At 36.4% G+C, this 22,674-nt stretch overlaps 1 protein-coding gene across 1 annotated transcript; it reads left to right on the forward strand.

The window, feature by feature from the left end:
• The first annotated feature begins 2,833 nt into the window (after positions 1-2,833).
• LOC132125688 (cadherin-1-like) lies at positions 2,834-21,763 on the forward strand. Its single transcript, XM_059537006.1, has 9 exons — positions 2,834-2,978; positions 7,389-7,503; positions 8,500-8,747; positions 11,605-11,742; positions 11,835-11,990; positions 20,720-20,867; positions 20,971-21,143; positions 21,227-21,355; positions 21,551-21,763. Exons 1-9 carry the CDS (start codon positions 2,928-2,930, stop codon positions 21,668-21,670), a joined length of 1,278 nt encoding a protein of 425 aa, XP_059392989.1. The 5' UTR covers positions 2,834-2,927; the 3' UTR covers positions 21,671-21,763.
• The last annotated feature ends 911 nt before the right edge of the window (positions 21,764-22,674 follow it).

Raw genomic sequence — 22,674 nt, forward strand, 5'->3', positions numbered from 1 at the left:
TAACCTGTGGGGAAAAAGGCATTTTAAACCTTATTTTGGGGGAAAGTCATCGATTTAAATTTTCAGTGATTTTTATCATATTTTATCATATGTAGTTTTTATGTCCAGGTGACTAGTGAAAGTGCAGTTCTGACTCTCTGCCCATTCATTTAGATAGGAGCTGGTCTTGTTATTCTGAAATAGCTGCCCGGAGGCATTGCCAAGATGGCGGCAGAGTGGCACGACTTGCCTGAAAGGACTTTGTTAATACCCATTGCTATATATGGCACAACTGAAAATTTAAATACAATATGAAATAACAGACATAACATACTTGTTCTACAGTTCTCTGTAGTGTTATATGAAAGTTTTTTTTTTTTTTTTTTTTTTGCCTTACCGAATGTGGTATCCTGCCTGTGGGCTCTTTTGATTACTATCAGTTTGAGTTCTGGCAGTGATGCCAGATATTGCTATGAAAACAAATACAAATAAATAAATAAAAATATCTTTCCAGCTGTAGTCACTAATGGCTAACAAAATCTCTGTTTAGTCTGTTTTTAGGAAGGCTACAACTCTGGTGTTCAACATATTGTTTCAGAAACAAACAATTAAATATTGAATTTTAAACTTCATTTGGTTGTTGTTGTTGTTGTTGTTTTTTTAAATGTAACTTTAAGAAAAATAAATATGACGGGAAAAGGAAATTATTAAATTAGTTTTTAAATTATTATTTGTTTTACATGGGTTTGAATCAGATTCTGTCTGATTACTAGTAATAATTACTGTATTTATTTATTTTTTTGTCTACAAATTCTGACAACAGCAAATTTGGTTTTATCTATATTAGATCTGATCAGGTACAATAATTTGATTAAACATTCTAATTCTAAGAACATGGATATTTTGTATTCAATGGATATTTTGAATCAACCTGTAACGGGGCTGTTCTAGGTGGGGATTGAACCCGGGTCTGTTGGGTCCAAAATCACTGAGTTAATGGATTGAGCTAACTCCCCACTAAATGAATCCAAGAGCAGGGATCATCAAACGGCCAGGAGTCGTGGGTCTTCAACAAAAGACAAACTTTACTAATAAAAGGTGCAACAAAACAAGAGAAGCCGTGCTTCCAAAAAACAGTACAAAGAAAAATAGACACAAGGGTCCAAAGACTTAAACTTAAACTTTAACAGACTTAGCTTGCAACAGGTAACATAGGCTCAAGACTGAACAATAAGGCATGGCACAAACACACTTAAATAGGGCAAGATACAGGTATGATGCATCAGGCATAATGAGTGGTAGTGTTCAGCAGGAGTCTGGTGAGAGACGCCACCTGCCGACCAGGAGGAAAATAGCAGTTCAGATAAGGATTCCTTACACAACCACTGACTAATGGAGATCGTAATGCATCTACCTGTTAATGCAACAACCTTCGGGTGTCTCCACTCTCCAGAGATCGGTTCACAGATTGTGAGTGATTCTGCGGAGCGGGCAGGAAACACAGAGCGGATTAGCGGAATCAGTGAATCTTTAGAGGAGCGGTAACAGACAGCTTTGGGGCTGGGGTTGATAGGGGGATTGGTTAGAGGGGCAACTCAGCTGATTGATGGCAAAGGGGCAGTGGCTATAGCCACCGTGCCACCCCCCTGTGCACGGCCCTGTTTTGAAGGGAAAAACATAAGAACCCCTCAGTAACTACTCAAGTGTTAACTTGTCAGCCCACCTGAGTATTACAATGTGGTTGGGTTAAGTTGTTTAACTTGTTAATGTGTTTTTCATTTTAAAATAATGCAGATCAATAGTTGTTCCTGCATGCAGACAAGGTAAAGTTAGTTATCCTGTGTATTTACATACGTGTCTTTAATTGCCAGTAATTGTTGTTGTTTATGTAAACTGTTACATGTTAGAATGGTATTTAATTATTTATTTATTTTTGTAGTTTTCTGATATTTTTAAATATGCTGTTATTTGTAAATGCTATTGCTGTTTATATTTTGATATACGACTTTATCCTTACAAAAGCTTTAGTAGTTAAGTTTACTACTGTCCTCGAAGGGATTCTTTGATTACAGACTACGGTTCTATAGTGATTGATACTGACTGTAATGAAGCACCATTAGTTTTGTCTTTGTAGATCGAGTGTAGCCAACTATCTAATATGTTCATCTTTGAGAACAAGCTTTTGGGCGAATCCGGCATTGAACTCATGTAGATAGAGGAAGCTGTCCTCTGTAAAATGTGCAGCACAGATATCTGTATTTGGATTATAATTTTCAGGAACAGAGATAAAAAATACATTTTAACTATTGTTCGCTAAACCCAGCGTCCCAAGAAAAACTGAAAAAAAGAGGCCCTGAAGAAATGTGTGGCTGTACAGTATGTGTCAGATATAAAATATATAAAATAATTTAAATTACCTGTGAAATCAATGTCAACCCCTCACTTATTATTTATTAAGAATTAACTTGTCCGCCTACAGGAACTACTACAGTGATCTGGACCATTATTTAAAGTGAAGAACACATAAAACCTCATTAACTACTCAAGTGTAACCTTGTCAGCCCACATGTGTATTAGTGATGGGTTAAGTTGTTTAACTTAAGGTTTTTATTTTTTATTTCTATTTTTTATAATGCAGACCACTAGTAGTTCCTGCAGCCTGACAAGGTGATGCTTGAGTAATTACTGAAGGGTAACCATGTTTTTCACTTTAAAATAATGGTTCAGGTCACTAGTAGTTAGTGGGAGATGACAAGGTAATGCTTGAGTATTGCTGAGCAATCATATTTTTTACTGACACCACTCACACACAAACCAAGAAACAAATCCACTTGCCCGCAAACTCCACCTCCCACCCCCACCCTACATAAAACCATATTTAAATAACTTGACATTCTCAAAAATAAGGAGTTACTATCTCAAGGTCCTTTTAAAGCAATTTGCTTCAAATGAAAACAATGAAGTCTTTTAGATTGGGAGTTATCATTTTCCTTTGTAAGGTAGGACTTTATCCCTCATACCAGGGCACATTCCAAAAACTTTGGATGTCTCAAAGTTTTTTCAAGTTTGGAGAATATTTTGTAAACATATATATATATTGGTCAAACTTATATTTTAAAAACTAAATGATTTTTTGTTGGAAAAAAAAAAATCATTATAAACACAGAACTGCTCAGTGTTTTGCAAAACTTTATTTATATAGCAAATAGTTTTATACTGAATGTAAAGAACGATTAGTGTTTACTATTGAACACTTTTTAGAGATGCTTTACAGCAAAAAAAAATTAATTTGTTTGCATTATTGACAATATTTTTCCTGTTTACTAACACAAAGATGTTTTGACACTATATGTATTGTATAAAGTGCTATATAAATAAAGGTGACTTGAATTACATTTTCCAAAAAAGCATTTCTGCATGGTTATATTGAAATAAACTGTATGGAAAATATCTGCATAAATATATATATGCTAAAAGAAAACTATAGATTAAACCAGACTAAAAACAGGACCTGGGTAGACTCTCAACTGAAACTGCAATTTTTGTTACATGGTGAATGTTTACATTACAGTACACAATTATTCTTAGCATGTTTTACATGTTCTATCCATTTCTATATACTTACGGCACTTTTTCAAAACTCTTCAGACAGTAAGCACTACAGCAGTCTACAAAAGTTGACCCCTTTTGATTATGCAATTAAATTGAAAGATTACCTTATCTATACAGTATCAGTATGTGTTATTCAGATGTATTTTTTTCTTTGTTAATATTTCTTTTTCCTTTCCTTGAATACATTTAAATTGGTTATAACGGTTAAAATGAAGGTTTGCAAGAGGTTTTGGTAGACCTGATATTATGTGTGTCACAACACAGGAGACCACGATGAGACAAACAGGTAAGTCCCCAGGATTTATTCAACAGGCAGGAACGGTGACTGTGAAGTCGTAAACAACAGGTGTGTAATGATAAAAACCTTCATATTCATCCGGAAGAAGGAGGCGGGAACCGGCGGACAATCAAACGAAGCTTTAATAATTCCAAATAAACGCAAAACAGCGCACCAGCCCCTCAAGGACAACTGATGCGCACAAAATAAAACCAAAACCTAAAATAACGCCCAGGCCTGGTCCTCTCTCGTCCTTCACTGTCGTCGCTCCAGTTTTATATCCTTCCATCTCCTCCGTGGGCCTCGAGACCGGTGGGTCATCTCCAATCACTCCACCGGCCTCGCTCCCACGTCCCTCGGCCAGGGGCGCCCCCTGCGGCCACCCCTAGGAAGATTTGCAGTGGGTACTATTAATTTAAATGCAGAATGTAAATTCACAATAGTTTAAGAAGTGAAAAAAAAGTGCAGCACCTGCTGCAGCCACAGTTTTGCGTCTCTGAGCAACATTAAAGTGTTTCGTTCCTGAATGAATCAACCGTTTAAATGATTCGGTTCAATCGCAATGACTCACTTATTAACAGTGACTCGCTGCCACCTATTGGTGGTTTTAATTTCACATTTAATGGAACCTTTTCATTTTTTAAATAATTTCAAACATCAGTTTACAATGTTTTATCTTTAAAATATCAAAACATTATTTATTCATTTGTAACTGCAGGTTAAAGTATTCCATGTTCCACGGAGCTGCATTAAACAATGTGTAAAAACATCTAAATGGCACTTCAGATGCAGCTTCTGTTTTATCTGCATTGCAAAGATAAATTTTGTTGATACTGATTGCATTTGCTTGGTAACAGCCCAAATGCAAGTATTTGACCTAAAATATGGTGCACACTTTTAGAAACAATGGTGTAAAGGTAAAAAAAAAAAAAATCAGGTGTCAGCACAATTAAAAACAAGATATCAGCACAATAACACTCAGCAAAATAGTGTAATTATCGTTATCGATAAAATCCTAGAACTCACAGAGATATAACTTTTTGTCTATATTGCAAACCCTTAATTTTTTCTTTATTTTAATGTGCCACCCCCAAAATTTACTGTGGCCTCATTTGGCCACCCCTGTTAACATTTTCTGGGGGCGCCACTGCCCTCGGCCCCGCCCCACTCGTCACAAGGTGCAAGAATGCAGAGATAAGATTGGAGCAACTAAGCTTGCAAGGCAAACCAAAGTAATTTTCTTTCTTATAGGTGGCTGCTATGATCGTCTGCTGATGAAGGTTTGGTACAGGAGAGGCAGGTAAGTATCCGAGGTGGGTAGAGTCCAGTGAATAGTCTGTAAGTGACTATGAGACCAGACAAAGGTTAGTGAAAGTGATGGTGTTTATTTGGGTCTTGATGAGGTGCAGCAAGTGGAGGGAATCAGAAATCAGGTGATTGTGAGCATGCAGGATGTTTCCTATGGGAGTTGGTGGATCCAAGACAAGGCGTCAGCTCGGGTGTTGTGTGTCCAGGCCGGTAGCTGACAGTGAAGTTGAAGCGTGTGACGAACATGACCCACTGGGCTTTTCTTGGGTTAATTTTGCATTCTTGAGGTATGTCAAGTTGCTATGATCGGTGATGACTTGAAATAGATGAAGGGCTCCCTCCAGCCAGTGTCTCCATTCTTCTAGGGCAAGTTTGATGTCCAACATCTCACAATTCCCAATATCATAATTTTGCTTTGCTAGGGACAGCTAACATGAGAAATACACACAGGGATGCAGCTTGGGAGGCTCTCCAGAGTATTGGGACAGCACCACTCCCACTCCCATGGTAGAGGCATTCACCTCAACAAGGAAAGGTTTCTGAGGGCCAGGGAGAGTTAAGGTTGGAATGGTGCAGAAGACTTCCTTCAGCTGGTCAAAGCTGGCTGTGGCTGCTGGTGTCCAGGACAGGGACTTGATCTTATTTTACAGTAAAGAGGTAAAGTAAAGTGGCTGTCAGGGTGCTGAAGGATTAGATAAACTGGTGATAAAAGTTGACAAATCTGAGGAAGTATTGCAGTTCGTTCACAGAGGATGGTAAGGGCCATTGGTTGATAGCTTTAACCTACTTATCATCCATTTGGATGCCTTTAGGGATGATGACGTACCCGAGCAACTGGTTGGTGGTATGGTGGAACTTACACTTCCCCAACTTGAGATAAAGGTAGTATTGCCTCAGTTTCAGAAGGACCTGCTCTACGTGGTGGCGATGTTCGGCCAGATTCCGGGAGTAGATGAAGATGTTGTCTATGTAGACAATAGCGAACTGATGGAGAAACTCTTGGAACACTTTATTCATGAAACCCTGGAAGATGTATGGTGAGTTGGCCAGCCCATTCAGCATAACCAAGTACTTATAGTGACCAATTAGGGTAATGAAGGCTGTTTTTCGTTCACCTTCAGTGCATATCTGAATGAGATTGTAAGCACTTTGTAGGTCTAGTTTGGAGAAGATACTTCACGGAGTTCCTCAAAGGCAGGTGGAACCAGAGGCAAAGGATAGTGGTACTTTACTGTTTGAGAATTTAGGGTCCGGTAATCGATAGAGAGCTTCATGCCTTCATACCCATAATAAAGACAGAGCCCCCGCGTTTATTCTCCTGCAATGCTCCGTTTGCCTGGGGTGGTAGTTTTCAACCTGCATGTGTTCTGGTGCTGGTGCCAGATGTGCAGATGAAGGTGGTGGAGAGAGTGTTTGAGTGGAGATTGAGGATGCAGATCCATGGTGGATAGTGTAGTTGGTCTGGTCTTCTGTCACAACACAGAAGGAGACCACGAAGCAAGAAGCAAATAGATAAGTTTCAAGGTTTTTTTTATTCAATTCAATTTATTATACAGACAGGAATGGCAACTCTGAAGCCAAAGAAATGCAAGAATGCAGAGATAGGATTGAGGCAACTTGCAAGGCTAACGAAAGTATTTCTCTTTCTTATAGGCAGATGCTAGGATAGTCTACAGATGAAGGTTTGGATGAGGAAAGGCAGGTAAGTATCCAAGGTGGGTAGAGAAAAGTGAAAGGGAAATTCATACAAATACATATTTAACTAGATAAAACAGTTTTATCTAGTTAAAAAAAGTTAGAAAAAGTCTGAAAAGTTTGAAAAAGTTTTAAGTTTTTAGTTTTCAGTCTGAAAAAGTTTGAAGTTTAAAGTAGTTTTAAAAGCTTAGTTTTAATGTTTTAAAGGCAATACAGTCTGACAGAGACAGACAGATAGATAGATAGATAGATAGATAGATAGATAGATAGATAGATAGATAGATAGATAGATAGATAGATAGATAGATAGATAGATAGATGGATGGATGGATGGATGGATGGATGGATGGATGGATGGATGGATGGATGGATGGATGTGAATATTTTCACTCCAAGTTGGACACAAATGTGGACCAGCCCTGTAGACTATTGTGCCTGAAGTGATTAATAAATCAAAATACCTTACAGTTCAATTGTATATATGTTAACGAATAATATTTATTGCATTTCAAATTAGGTATTTTTGTGTGGATTTGCGGAGGAGTCTCCGTGTACACCTGGCTTAGAGTCGGAGTTGCTGGTTTTTAAAGTGCACCAAGATGACCTTTACAAGGGAAAAACACTAGGAAGAGGTAAGCTATATTAAAATATCTCTAGCAAATTAATGTTGAGAGCTTTTGTTTAATTTTTCTTTAAGTATTTGGCTGAATAATCTCTCTACACAATGCAATAAGATATCCACATACACCAATTTTTCTATTTACATTTTTTTTAACAATTACATTCATTTTTACAACCCATTACAATCGAATTTTATACATCCACAGTATCTCCTAAATTTGCTGTCATCATTGTTCAATTGCCTCACTCAAGTGTAAGAATTGTAGCACATTAATAAGGGTTATTTAATGATATATGCCATTGATGCTGCATCAGTAACTTACGCTATGCAAACATTCTCCAGGTGTTACTATTGTCTTAAGCCTGTTCATTCATTGGCTATCACCTCTGAGTCATAACGTCAACCATATCTCAAAAGGACATAACATCGCTCCTCTGATGTTTAATATTCATGAAGCAATGCCCCATGTCTTGTTAGAATTTCCAGCAAACCAGAGCGAGAGTTATCTTTCCACATAGCTTTAAGCCACAAATGAGAGACATTTGTGGTTGAACCTCAGATATCCTGGAGAAAGAAGTCATATCTGCTGGATCCTTCTTTTGCTCAGTCTGGGTTTTTCAGAGACATGGTGAATGAGTTTCCTTGGTAGGCTTGAGAGTCAATTGAGAGTCAATCAATCCCACTCCATCTCTCAGCAGCTTCCTTGAAAAGAGCAGAGGAGCAGAGTAACTCTGCCATAATGCTTTGTTATGATTATGAATTCCTATTTTAGAAATTTTAAGGTGGCACAGATATATCCTTTTAAGCCACTATTGACATGCTGCTTCGGAGGGTGGCGCCAGTGCAATCAGCAAATGCATTTGTTGTGATTCTTCTTGTGTTTCAGGGTCTTCCCATAGCATCAGCTACTGAAACACTGTTACCTTTCTCCACACAGGGAACCAAGGTTAAATACATAATAAGATGTATTGTTTTACCAATTTACTCCCTTTCTGATTTTTGACAGTAAATTTTAATACATGCAATGGAAAAACAAGAACACTCTTTCAGTCTGTTGACAAGCGGTTTGATGTGAACGAGGATGGGACTGTTACTCTGAAGAGACCACTGACTCTTCATGAGGCTTACGTGGTGTTTCCAGTGCATGCTTGGGACACCAATGGCAAGAAGCACACTGTATCTATCAGAGTTGAATTTGTCCAACATCTTAATGGGCATCACAAGGATACAGTCATGAACATCTCCTCTCCACAGGTACCAATCATTTACTTCAAGAAACTGCCTTGCAATACAATACAAAATTTCAGATTTTTATGTGTTAATTTATTATGGTACTTTAAATAGACACATAGTTATCAATTTCTGTACATGTTTAGGGCCCACCTGATTTGGCAAAAAAAATAATATTAATAATAATAAATGGCCAAAGTTCCAGTGCATATTTATGTTTGAGCTCTGAAGAGCATCAAATGTTTCTATTTATAAAAAAAGTGGCAAAAAAAACAGCAGAATTTTTGTTCAATTCTTAGATCTACATAAGACAAACAAAGTGTAGACACAATGTAAATAAGAGATAAACTAATACTAAAACACCAAAACTATAAACAGTCACTACTATCTCACAATATTACAGCAATGTCGCATTTATGCCAAATAACACCACAAAACCCATTGTGACCCTTCTGACAAATACTATAGAAACCATCACAGAAAATCTAATGATTTCAACAACAAATACCACTACAAACCATCAACTTTTAACCATAAAAATCATTAGATAACATGTAGTGTGTGTTTTTTTTTTTTTTGGACATATTACATAGGTTTTAACAAAAGCAACCAATAGAAGGTGACCAATTATCAGTAGAGACCAAAAGACGCCATTACAGTTTTCATTAAAACCAATACAACTTCATTATAACGAGTAAGACCATTACAGATTATGTGATGGTTTCTATTTTTAGGAATTTTTTCAGTAGGGGACTGAAATAAATGTATTATTGTATTATCTAAAATGCTTTAAATCTATAGAAAAAGAGTAGAATGCAAAACTTAATAATATGACAATAAGCATAAACCTAGACTCTAGAACCCTGAAACAACAGAATTCTTCAATTTGAGCGTTCACATCTCTCTCTCTCTTTCTCTCTCTCTCTCTCTCTCTCTCTCTGTGTATGTGTGTGTGTGTGTGTGTGTGTGTGTGTGTGTGTGTGTCATGTTAATCAGACTTATCACCTTTTAGGCGATTTAATTAACTCTGTTTTCTAACTCTATAGGCCTGTCTCTCAAATGTAACCCCTTGTAGAATTGCTGCTGTCTCTTTATGAATGAATGGAATATTCAGAAAATGAGGAGTAATAGATAGCAGTGAACGTTCGTACTAGGGGTATCTGGGATTTTAATATAGTGCTCATAGACTACATGCTCTATAGCAGGGATGGTATTTGGTACTGTGACAAGGGCAAACTTTTTTCCTTTATACCATTGGCCTCAAACTCAATTCCTGGAGGGCCACAGCTTTGCACAGTTTTGCTCCAACCCTAATCAAACACACCTGATCCAGCTAATCAAGGTCTTCAGGATTACTAGAAACTTCCAAGCAGGTGTGATTTGGAGCTGGTTGGAGCTAAACTCTGCAGAGCTGTGGCCCTCCAGGAATTGAGTTTGAGACCACTGCTTTTTACAAGAGGCCGGATTACTAATCCACGTTCACACACCTTTTACAACGTTTTATTCAGTTTCTCAGTTGTCAGTTTTCAAAAAAACTCAGTTGTCAGTTGACAGCAATTAACAAATAAACATCTCAATTTCATTGTCTGTTAATTTGCAACAAAGAAATGTATAGAGGTCCTATTTTTTATTACAGAACATTATCCAATAACATAAGAGGACAGTTATAAAAGGCTTTTTAAAATAAATAAATAAATAGTTAAAACATACCTGTAAAGGCCATAGACTGTATAAAAACAAAGAAAGATAAAGACACACAAAAGGTCCAATATGGCACATCCAGAAGTTAATGCTAACTGAAGCATACACAATTAAATGACAAAATAATACTATTAAATACTGTACATAACTTCCATTAAAACACAGATGCAAAGATGAGTTTAATTATTAATTTAGTTTACAAAAGCAACCAACATTTATTAGATTTAAATGCAGAAAACCGCGAGCACCTATAGTATACTGACGTTATTACTAAACATAAACAAATGATACAAAACATTAGCGGTGGTTTTTAGTTTGTTTTCCACATTTGATCTAATGGATCTGTTTAACTGATGGCACTAATACTTTCAATGAGAAATAATTTAATATTTTTGAATAAACAGGATTACAGTATGTGGTGCTTGTTTCTGGTGGGACACTCATTAGTGTGACATTTTAATATAATAAATGTCTGATGTTTTTGTATATAATATAAATGTTATATATTATATATATTAAATATAATAAATGTCAGCTCCTTTTTTAAACAGAATTAATCATTAAGCTATTTAATCTTTTGAAAGTTATGTACAGTAATTAGCGGCATTGTTTTGTCTTTTGATTGTATGAATTGAAAAACTACTCAAAAATATTATGTGTAATATTGTTACCTTCATTTTTTTAAGTAAATAGCTCATTAGATTTTTTTCAGTGCAACATCTGCCTCAGAGCGGTGTGTGTCTTAGCATATTTTGTGGCGATAGCAAAAGTAGTTTTATTTGTAGACCCAGAGGTGCCACTAGTGGATGAAAAAAGGCAAACTAAGTATAGGGGACCCAGAGGCATTGGTGTCGCTTGTGCATCCTAACTAGTCAATGTACCCTTTTGAAGCAACCGCCCATTTTTCACTTTCACTTTCACTTCCCAAATTAGATCATATTATACAAATGGAAAATGCTCTAACTTACAAATGGAAAATCTCTTGTATTCAGCATTCACATATCCACCCACTTTCTCCCATTATGCATTTAAGAGAGAAGCATGTGGGGAAAGAAGGGATGAAAGTAATGCAGATGTTACAAAGTTGTTGAAATAAAATAATAAACAACCCAGAGGGATATGTCCCCTCTAAAATTGTAAAAAAAAAAAAATATATGGTTCACTCCTTTTTGCTTCACAGATAGAATCTCCACTTGATCCACCTTTGGCATTTGCAAGGTCTTCAGCACGTCTAAAGAGAGCACCGGAAGGTTGGGTTATCCCTCCAATAAATGTACCTGAGAATCACAGAGGGCCATTCCCAATGAAACTGGTCCTGGTAAGTGAAAGTCATAAAGAGACTGTTCATTATGGGATGTATGAGAAAGAGGTTTGTCATTAAGTTGTTCTCTTTTTGCTTCCTGAATTTAGATAAAGTCAGAGTATGCCAAAGAAGTTCAAATGGTGTACAGCATCACAGGTGAAGGGGCAGATCTGGACCCAAAGGGGATTTTCACTATTGATAAATTTACAGGGAATCTCTTTGTGACTCAACCCCTCGACAGAGAAAAAAAAGCTTCATACAGAGTAAGGACATTTTTAATCTCTTTTACTTTTAAATGGGTTGACAGTTTTCTTTTCTTGTTTTTACAGTGACTGTACATTTTAAATGTTCATTTATTTTAAATATACGGTAGTCAGCCAAATACAAATCAGCCAGATGTGAAACTCTTTTTCGAAATCACCACCAGGTGGCGCAAAGGGACAGTTCACAACGCATCATCATGTGACATTTTTAATTGTGAATGAAGATAAAAAAGAATGAATTAAATTGCTACTTTAATAACAATAATAATATAACATTATAACATTTAATCTGAACTAATTATTCTAATTGCTTATAGTTTCATCTTTTTGACTACAGTTAGAGTGAAATATAGGCTAACATGACAGCAGCGCATTAAGAGTGCTACTTTTTACTGTAGGGGAGAGGGGTATGGTTGTATCATGCGGAGAGTAGTAACAACACCATTTCCGCCTATCAGGGATAAGCTAGGTGTCCCATTATAATTTCATTATTTACCCACTTCCTACCCGATCTTATATGAATGGTTGTCAAGACTGTAAATAGATATGCAGATTTTATGATGAAAAAAAAACAATCACATTTTGGTGAAAGAATCAGATTTTATTATTATTATTAGGGGTTATTATGTTAAAAGCCTACTTTTGCTAACTAGTCCTAGGTTTTTCACTCAATCTTAATAAATCCACTGCAGTAATATTCTCTGGACTCTCTAGATCTCTCTCTCTCTCTCTCTCTCTCTCTCTCTCTCTCTCTCTCTCTCTCTCTCTGAGAACGGACCGTTTCGGTACAGGGCTTTCGGTATAGTGCACGTGTGCACCGAATGCAATATTTTGTGTGCGGAATATGGGTACATTTTCATGAGCATTCCACACGAATATCCACATGAACATATTAAGTGGCGGAAGTCTCCGCGTTCAGCGCAAATCCCGCCCTGCAGCTGATTCTAAAGTTTTCATTGGTCATGCCAATATGTCAATCACTGTACAGATTGCCCTACACCAGTGGTAGATCTGGGATGTGGCGGCCATGTTGCTGGCCTCGCGAATGTAAACATACAGCAAGTTGAACGAGAAGAGCAGAGTTGGGCGAAAAGGTTGTGGGATTTATAGGGATACGCTAAATAGGGATGCCAGGGACCGTTATGTGGACAAAATCTGCACTATTAACGGCTTAGATCCATATGAAATTCCCCACAAAGAGTGGAGTACCGACGACTTGCTACCGCACTTTTGCATTACAGATGTCTTTGGCTACCTTGTTTGTTTTGTGAGCGCCTACACTTCAGAATAGTTCCGAATCTACAAGTCATTGAAGTCTCATGTACAGTTCACAAATAGATGGGTTCAGGAGCTGCAAATCATAGAACCGGAACAGCGGCAAAACGGTATACAGTAATCCGGTAAGCTGCGCTCTACCTAGCTGCTAGTTTAGTAACCGTTAGTGCTAACAACCATTCACACATGGACTTTTAACAATGTGTTTCAAAAGTGTAGTTAGTAGCTGTCAACCCTCCCGTTTTTTCCGGGTTCTCACGTATTTGAGCTCTTTTCCCGCTGTCTTCCCTTTTTAGTATTTTCCTGTAAAATATCCCGTTAGCCCTTCAATCGGACCTGTCAACTCTCTGTGTTGTTGTCCTGTTGCTACTCCTTGCCCTTCCAGCGAAACAGATGTTTTCAAAGCATCGTTTTGCTTACTTGAAAGCAACCTTAGCATGATGTTGGGCTTTTTAAGAGAGCGTGGTTGTTGTGAGAGCACGATTTCATGCCAATCTGTAACTAAAGTCACGTTAAACCTAGCTTCACAAATCGCTTAACGTTAGTTAATGCAGCAATTTTGTAGTACGACTTTTTGCTGTCAGCAGAGGGATAGCAACAAAAAGATGAATGTTGAAATTTCCCGTATTTTGGATGAGTAACCCGAGAAATTTCCCTTATTTTCAATGTTGACTTAAGCTATATAAATTAATATTCAGATGTTATGGTCTCCAAGCAGGAAAGCAGTGTAAAGTTAATCCATTCTCATTTTATTTTCCCCATGGCGATTATGTGTTGCGCTATTACACCCCACAATACAGCAAAGGTTTACCATGGTTGAAATAGATTTATAATTAATCAAATTAAGACACACGGATGAGAGGGAGTATGTCTAAACACTGCGCAGTAGTCCGAGTAGCAGAAAAGGAGGCCATCAACGTGGCGGCCACGCCAAGTAATGATGTCATGACGCCCAAGCCCTATTCAAATGCGGCCCACCATATGCTGAACACAATAATAAAAAAAAAACTTTCAGTTTTACAATTAATTTTATTTTTTACATTAATAAAAAATGTAGGCTGCTAAATAAATATAAGCTATAGCCTAATGATTTATGTGAAATAATTTTGTTTTTCATATATTATTTTCAGACATGAAGCAGACTTACATAACATTACGCATTTAATGAACACATACGAGCGCGCACTTTGCCAGAATTCAATTCAAATAGTCTTCAACAGCCATTAGTTCAGGTAAAACTGAGCATCAGAAATGACAAATTTGTTTTTAGGTGAGAAAAAAAGAAATGTGGAGAATGCCAGCAAATGAATACATACAAACAAGAATAGTCGCAGTGTCTGTAGTGAAGGAGGATTTTCGGTTTTGCCCCGCAACTCACTTTTAGAAGTTCAGGCAAATTGAAACACCATATAGTATAGTAATCATATCAGTTAGTAATCATCCTTAACTGAAGAAATGTGGCAAAACATCTCTGGAGAGAACCTCATATTATTAAATTCTAGAGTGCTTTCCATATTTTGGATCATAGGCTACAATTGTTAACACACATTTTCTGCAATGTCGCGCGTCAAGTCATGCTCCCGTGCGCGTCTTACAAACTGCATCTTAAAGCCTCCTTATACTTTCTTCGTCCGCGAGTCCACTATGGACCGCTAGGTAGGCGTGACGTAAAAATCGCCATCGGAGAGTGTGTGCCGAGGCTCTGAGCAGACGACCACGCAGACAGGTGCGTGGTGGTCAGTATAGGCTTCAAAAGCACAACTGCACATGTGCCGGCAGTGTGAAGAAGCCCTTGCTTCTCGAACCTGTGCAATCCTTCAATAAAAGAATAATAATTCTGGGCAATTGTTTGTTCACATGTTTGTTGCAGAGCGGACCATCAGCGTACGCTTTCGGAAGTATAAAAGGAAGAGGTCCACGTCCGCGCTGGCCTTGTATGCGTCCGGATTACTCAGGCTTTACAATCGCAACTTCTTTGTGCTGTTAGTCCTTTTGAGCCGAATTTCACAAAATTGGTCAGCTCCTGACAGCATCAGGTGTTTTATTTATGGGGAGTAGAATTATTTATTTATTTCAATGAATGTAATCGATTAGATATCATAATATTTATGCTCTAATATTATCGGTGACGTAATATGTAAATTATATGAGTGCGGCCCGCGAGACTTGCACTTGGACCACAGTGCGGCCCGCTGGAAAAAAAGGTTGAGAACCACTGCCCTACACCAATACTGATCTCTAAACCTACCCGTCGTCACTGTAACCTTAACCAATGAAATCGACTGCAGCACGTGATTTCCACTGATCTGGTTTGAATAAAAAAAATTTAAATCACACACCGCACCCTGTACACCAACATACACGACATGCTTTAGCCCAGCCTCTCGCTAGCTAGCGTCATGGCCATAGACCATAAAAGGGTCATGGCCACTGCAGACAAGCCCATAGACAGTATGGACAAGCCAGCAGTATTTTATTTCTTATTCTTATATATATATATATTATTTAAAAGTGTTTAGAAAAGTGTAAACAAATTGTTTAAAAAAAAGTTTGTAGTAATAAACAACCTGCATTTTAATGTTTGCATTTCTTTTCCTTACTGTACCGAAAATGAACCGAACCGTGACTTTAAAACCGAGGTACGTACACAATATATATATAAACACTCTAAAACAGTATACATTTTCAAGCTCTAGTATACAGTATTTCAATTTTCAAATATTTTATATATATATATATATATATATATATATATATATATATATATGAGCTTGAAAATGCTCATATATTCACACAAACACTAGGGGCCCTATCTTGCACCCAGCGCAATTGACTTTGTACACTGACGCAAGTATCGTTCCTATTTTGCACCGGCGCAAAGCGGACTTTTCCCTCCACAGACGCACGTTGTCAAACTACAGATTGAACTTGCGCTCCCTGGGCGGGTCGGCGCAAAAAAGAAGGCGTGATCCGGCGCAAATAGTCCCTGATGCTATCTTGCAGTTCAATAAAACGTTTGCGCAACTAACCAAAAAAAACCTGGTCTAAAGTCAATGGCGCAATGCGCATGTTATCAGATGCTATTTTAAGCGCGCAATGGCCATAGTGTAGCGTGTGTGCATGCATTCCTCTCCAGACTTCACAAGGCAATGTGATTAAGTTAATAAAATAATTTAATTATCTTGGCATCATTATCGATGATAAATTATCTTTTGAGTCTCACATAACTCATTTAAAAAAAAAAAATGAAATACAGCTTGGGTTTTATTTTAGAAACATGAAATGTAAGAAAGAGAAGTTTCTACTATGTCTTGCCTTTACTTATATACAGTTATGTGGTGTATGAATTAGATTCCTATCTACTTCTTTCTTCTCTGGATGCTTTAAGATTTAAATCCTATTGTAAGCCTTTAACTCTTAATTATAAGTTGTAATAATAATTTATCCTGGTCATTTTTGTATTTTAGAAGGAAAATTTATTTTTTATCGAAATATTTATAAAAACTATTCTGGGATTGTTGCCCTTTTATTTAGGTTGTCTTAAAAATGGTTTTGTGAATATTCCCTCTGGTCTGATAATTGTTTTACTCTCGTTTCACTTGCAAGAACCGAATTGGGAAAAATGGCATTTATGTACGCGGTTCCATTTGAATGGAATAATATATTGGCATTTTAAATATATTATTCTGTCACGCGAAGAAGAATCATTGATTTGCTGTTGTTTCAATCTGTAAATGCTGTCAATTCTCGGCCAGGACTCTTTGAAAAATAGGCATTTTAATCTAGATTACACATTTACAAAATTATTATATGCCTGTTAAACCAAAGCTTATTAGGTTGTGTTTCTCCTATCCCCATACAATGTCACATGTGTTTTATGGCCAGACGAGAACATCTGTCTCCTCAGCTCTGCACCGCACCTGGCGCGCGCCTTGGAAGATCCGCCGTTAAAATATCGATCCGCTATGAAGTATGCGCGTCTCGTCTTAAAGGGAAGGATATATGAAGCTCTGATTGGTTTATTTCATGTTACGCCCAAACCACACCTCTGAATAATGAAGCTACTTCAGACATGCCTCTTTGAAACTTGCGTCGGGCGCAAGAGTCATTTATTCCGCCGGCATAATAGCAACAGCGCCAAAGACCCGCCCACAAAGTTACTTGCGCTTTGCGCTTGATACTTGCGTTTCAGATCTTTAAAATAGGGCCCTAGATCTTCAAATCATATGATAGAAAGGTTTTTAACTGAAAATCAATTAAACCACTGCATACAAATCTCTAGACTCTCTAAGTCAATAATTCTACAAAAAAAAAATTTTAACATTTGCATTTGGACAAATATAAACCGCGCATTTTAAAATATGTTCTGTACATAGTGTACCCAAAGGCCTATTAATACTAAAACAAAGCTCCCAAATTCTATAAACTGTAAAATGATGCATAATTTCATTGCAAGCATGCAAAATTCTAGAAATATTGGGGAAAAAATAACACTATAAACACTATTATAGTTATAAAGGTAAAAAACACAGTGTTGTATAAGAAATTGCATAAAATGTATAACCACTAGATTTCAGCAGAAAACCACTAATCGGCTTATTTAACTCTAAAACAGTACTGTTCATAGGTTTAATTGGATTCATGATTAAACATTATAAAATCACTGTTATAACAATTAAAATCTCATTGAGTCAAAACTTGTCATTTTGTTCATACAGACATATCCGTTTTTTTACAGTGAAACCTGAAAATGACATCTAATGACTTGCAAAAAGTTTTTTGTCACTTATCACTTATTTCAAGTATCTATATCTGCAACAAAATTTGTGTGCATGTATGTCTCTCTGAGTGAGTGTGTGTTTGTGTGTGTGTGTGTGTGTGTGTGTGTGTTTAGCTGTCAACCATGCATCTAGGTTGGCCAAGACCACCTCAAAGGCCTTAAAATGCTTGAACCCCAGTAATTGCTACTTTCAGCTATATTTATTATCATTATTATTATTATTTACTTTTTTTTTTTTACAAAAAATATATATATACAGTACAGACCAAAAGTTTGGACACACCTTCTCATTCAAAGAGTTTTCTTTATTTTCATGACTATGAAAATTGTAGATTCACACTGAAGGCATCAAAACTATGAATTAACACATGTGGAATTATATATGGAATTATATACATAACAAAAAAGTGTGAAACAACTGAAAATATGTCATATTCTAGGTTCTTCAAAGTAGCCACCTTATGCTTTGATTACTGCTTTGCACACTCTTGGCATTCTCTTGATGAGCTTCAAGAGGTAGTCACCTGAAATGGTCTTCCAACAGTCTTGAAGGAGTTCCCGAGAGATGCTTAGCACTTGTTGGCCCTTTTGCCTTCAGTCTGCGGTCCAGCTCACCCCTAAACCATCTCGATTGGGTTCAGGTCCGGTGACTTTGGAGGCCAGGTCATCTGGCACAGCACCCCATCACTCTCCTTCTTGCTCAAATAGCCCTTGATGCCTTCAGTGTGAATCTACAATTTTCATAGTCATGAAAATAAAGAAAACTCTTTGAATGAGAAGGTGTGTCCAAACTATTGGTCTGTACTGTATATATTGCTTAATACTTAAACTGCTGCAGTTTAAATCATATAATTTGCATTAGAATAAACTGTAGATTCTCAGGCAAAATGTAATGCAAACTGCTAATTTCAAAGCTTGGTAATACAGCTAACTAAACACTGGATGAAAATGTTGGGGTAAGTTTTAACACATTTTAACATTCCCTTTCATGCTGTCTATATGGAGCTCTTTTGGCAGCTCAATGCCAAAGGAAGTAAAATGTGCCCTATGCAGTTTCTGGATCCACCAAGCCTGCACTCTAGAGTTAAAAACATTGGTTTGACACCATTGTGAATCTGATTAAGAAAATTCGTACATAGACACACAATCTCACACTCAAATTTACACAGTTTTTGTTAGAATTATCACATTTTTACTGGAGTTGAGTGTTCAGTAAGCACAAATACCTTTAATGAAGCTTGTTCTAGTAGTCTATTTTACACAAGAAATGTGAAACTGTTTTGTATTGTTCTTTTAGATTGTTTCAAGAAACCTGTTTTAGATGAGTTGCCTGCTGTTTTTGCTTCTTTTGTCTAACTGTTACAACTTACCCCAGTATATGTATAACACTATAACATTCCCCGGCAGTGGGTAAGATTGTAACAAAGGCACTCCATATATTTAACATCAACTTAAAAGGGCTAAGATACTGTTGCAGAGGTTTGAATTGGTGCCTTTTGTAGTGAACAAATGTGGGTGTTTGTATAAAAGCTTTAGCACTCTAGCTCAAAAATTTTGCGGGTTACAGATGCTAAAACATGTTACAAACATACCTGGCCTCCTCTAGTATTAACACCTATTTGTACACTGTGCATTTTTATTTTGTCAGCATTACTGTCACATATAAAATGTTTGAAATTTAAATGTAATAGTTCAATGCTTATAAAAATTATATTTTTATGACACATTCCACTGTAAACAGCCCTGCTCATGACACAGCAAAAATGATACAGATGTACAGGATTTAAAAATAAATAAATCCTTCATATTAGTTTTATTCATTTCCATGATATAACTAAAAAATTAAGAGACAAGGCAAATGTTTCGTCTTATAGAAAAAACATATGGAAATTTAAACCAAAGCAAATTAATTAGAATCCTCATGTTAAGGCTAAACTAAAATAACTGATTAATATAAAGCATTTCTTGTGTTAAATTCAACACAATACAACCTTATTATATATATATATAGAGATCTTAGTCTATATATACATGTAAATGCACTTTTGTGAAACTGATATTTGCTGATCGGCTGAACTCAGAATCTGCGCAGCTAATACGACACATTTCTCTGAATGACTCCAGAGAACAAACACTTAATTCACAACATTTGTTTCCTAATGCAGAAAAACTAAATTTCAAAACCGATGGTTTAAATTTACAATAAGATCCAGAATACGTAGAAAGCTGAATAGGACTCTTAATGTAGACTTTAATCGATAAACATGCTTTGGTTCCTATTTTAGAACAACTATAGAAAGTCATTGTCGCCTAGTTAAAATGAAAAAATTAATTAAGGTTTTATTATAAATAATAGGATAACCATTGCTTCTCTCTCGCATGCGCATGCAAGCAGTTGGAAAAGGGTTCTGTAGCCTACTTCTGGGCCATTCACGGAAAGTGAATTTGTAATTGACCATATGCATGATTACTTCCTGGTATTAGATAAGCCAGCTCCCATAAGGGGAGTGTTTTTTGCTGCTTTCTAGTCTACATAATAATCCATTCACATTTTTGAGAAAAGTTTTGTTTGTCTAAAGTAAATAGACATGGACTTAAAAAACTTTAAAGACTTAATAAAAACTTTTTTTTTTTTTGCCCTTTAACATAACCAAATTTCTTCTCATTTCTTTAGCTTGTAGCTCATGCTGAAGCACGTGAAGTGGCTAATATAAAAGAAGAGCCAATTGAAATTATCATCAATGTGATTGACCAAAATGATAATAAGCCTGTGTTTACTCAAAATCTTTTTAATGGACATGTTCCTGAAGCTGCTGGAAAAGGTATGTATGATGCAGTTTCTCAAGAAAATGCCTTTTAGCTGCTTTCCCTTCAATTGCCTCTGCAGCTTTTACCACCTAATTAGTCTTTATTTTCTCATCAAAGGTTATGAGTTTATGACAGTCATAGCCACTGATGCAGATGACCCAGAAACGGACAACGCTTTGATCAACTACAAGATTGTCAGCCAAGAGCCTCAATTTCCAAAACCAAACATGTTTGATATCAACATTTTATCTGGAAGCATTTTCGTGCAAGAACCAGGCATGGACAGAGAGGTGAGAAGTGACATTTGATGAATCTCAAAGTGGTAATAAAATGACTTCATGTAAACAAACTCATCAGCTATGTTTCTTTTCAGCAATGGCCCAGATATACTTTGTTAATTGTGGCTGCTGACATGAAAGGAAAGGGTTTGGCAACCACTGGCACAGCAGTTATTACAATTACTGACAGCAATGATAAACCTCCTCAGTTTGAGCAAACTTCGGTAATGTATATTTATGTATTTAGAATTTTTACTCTACCACTTGTAGGTGTTTGAACTCATTAATTCTTAAATACAGACACCATACATATCTTTTAGCATGTCGTATCTGTGCCAGAGAATAAAGTAGGCCATGTAGTGGTCAAACTGGCAGCCACTGATGACAGTTTGTTTGTTTGTTTGTTTTATTTTATTCAGTACAATGTATCTATTACTAAGAAGGAAGTGGAACTGCTTTCAAAATGCATGTTACTGATGAAGAAGATGCTGGATCAAGTGCCTGAACACAATCATGCACAAATAGGGCCCATAGGGTAACAAGAAATACATTCTGTCTCCGATGATTCATTTATAAAACCTATGCATATTTTTGCTGTGAAGATTAAATCCATAATGTCTTTATGAAAAATGTGAATGTGTCAGTATAATTCTTATTATTTTGTAGAATTAATCATGAAATTGAGCTGGTGCCTGTACCATGATGGTAGCTCAACAAAATCAGGATTAGTTTTGAATTGACAGAACTAAACCAATCTGGCTTTGTTGGTACCATGATGCTGATAATCAACATTCTTTGTTCTTTTGTGCTTCTTTACAGCATTTTAATGTAAATTACATGAAATGTCTGGTTAGATCTTTTAGTAGTTTTTTTCAGTATATAGTAAGCTAACTAACTGTTCATTTAACTGTTTCCATATATTTTTTAACAATATTTTAAAGTTAAAGTTAAGCACATTTTTATTACATCAAAAAATTCTAACAACACTACCATATACAATCTATCTATCTATCTATCTATCTATCTATCTATCTATCTATCTATCTATCTATCTATCTATCTATCTATCTATCTATCTATCTATCTATCTATCTATCTATCTATCTATCTATCTATGTTTTGTTGAGGGAAATATGCAATTGTCCTATTGCAAGTTTGCCTTTTTCTTTATATGTAATACCTTTGTATTGTAACTGCATCTATTGAAAATGTATTACTGGTAAAGTGATTTATTAAGAAAGACACCACACATTATATTGAAATAGTTTAACTGGAAGAAAATGGTTTATTAAGAAAGACATGCTTCCTAAAGGGAGCATCTTAGGGAATTTCCAGACCTCATGATGTCACAAGACATTGTATCCACCTGCTCTCTATAAGGGACTGAAGTGCTAAGAGCAAAATAGATGCTGGTGCTGTGGAACAGCTTCTCCAGTGCCAGTGGCCTTGCCATTGATCCCTCTAAACAACCAAGCGTGCAAATTATATATCTTTGTTTTTATTTCTGTTTATATATATCAGTATTTTGTTTGTAACATATGTT

This window comes from Carassius carassius, chromosome 3, assembly GCF_963082965.1.
Source record: "Carassius carassius chromosome 3, fCarCar2.1, whole genome shotgun sequence".
NCBI lineage: Eukaryota > Metazoa > Chordata > Actinopteri > Cypriniformes > Cyprinidae > Carassius > Carassius carassius.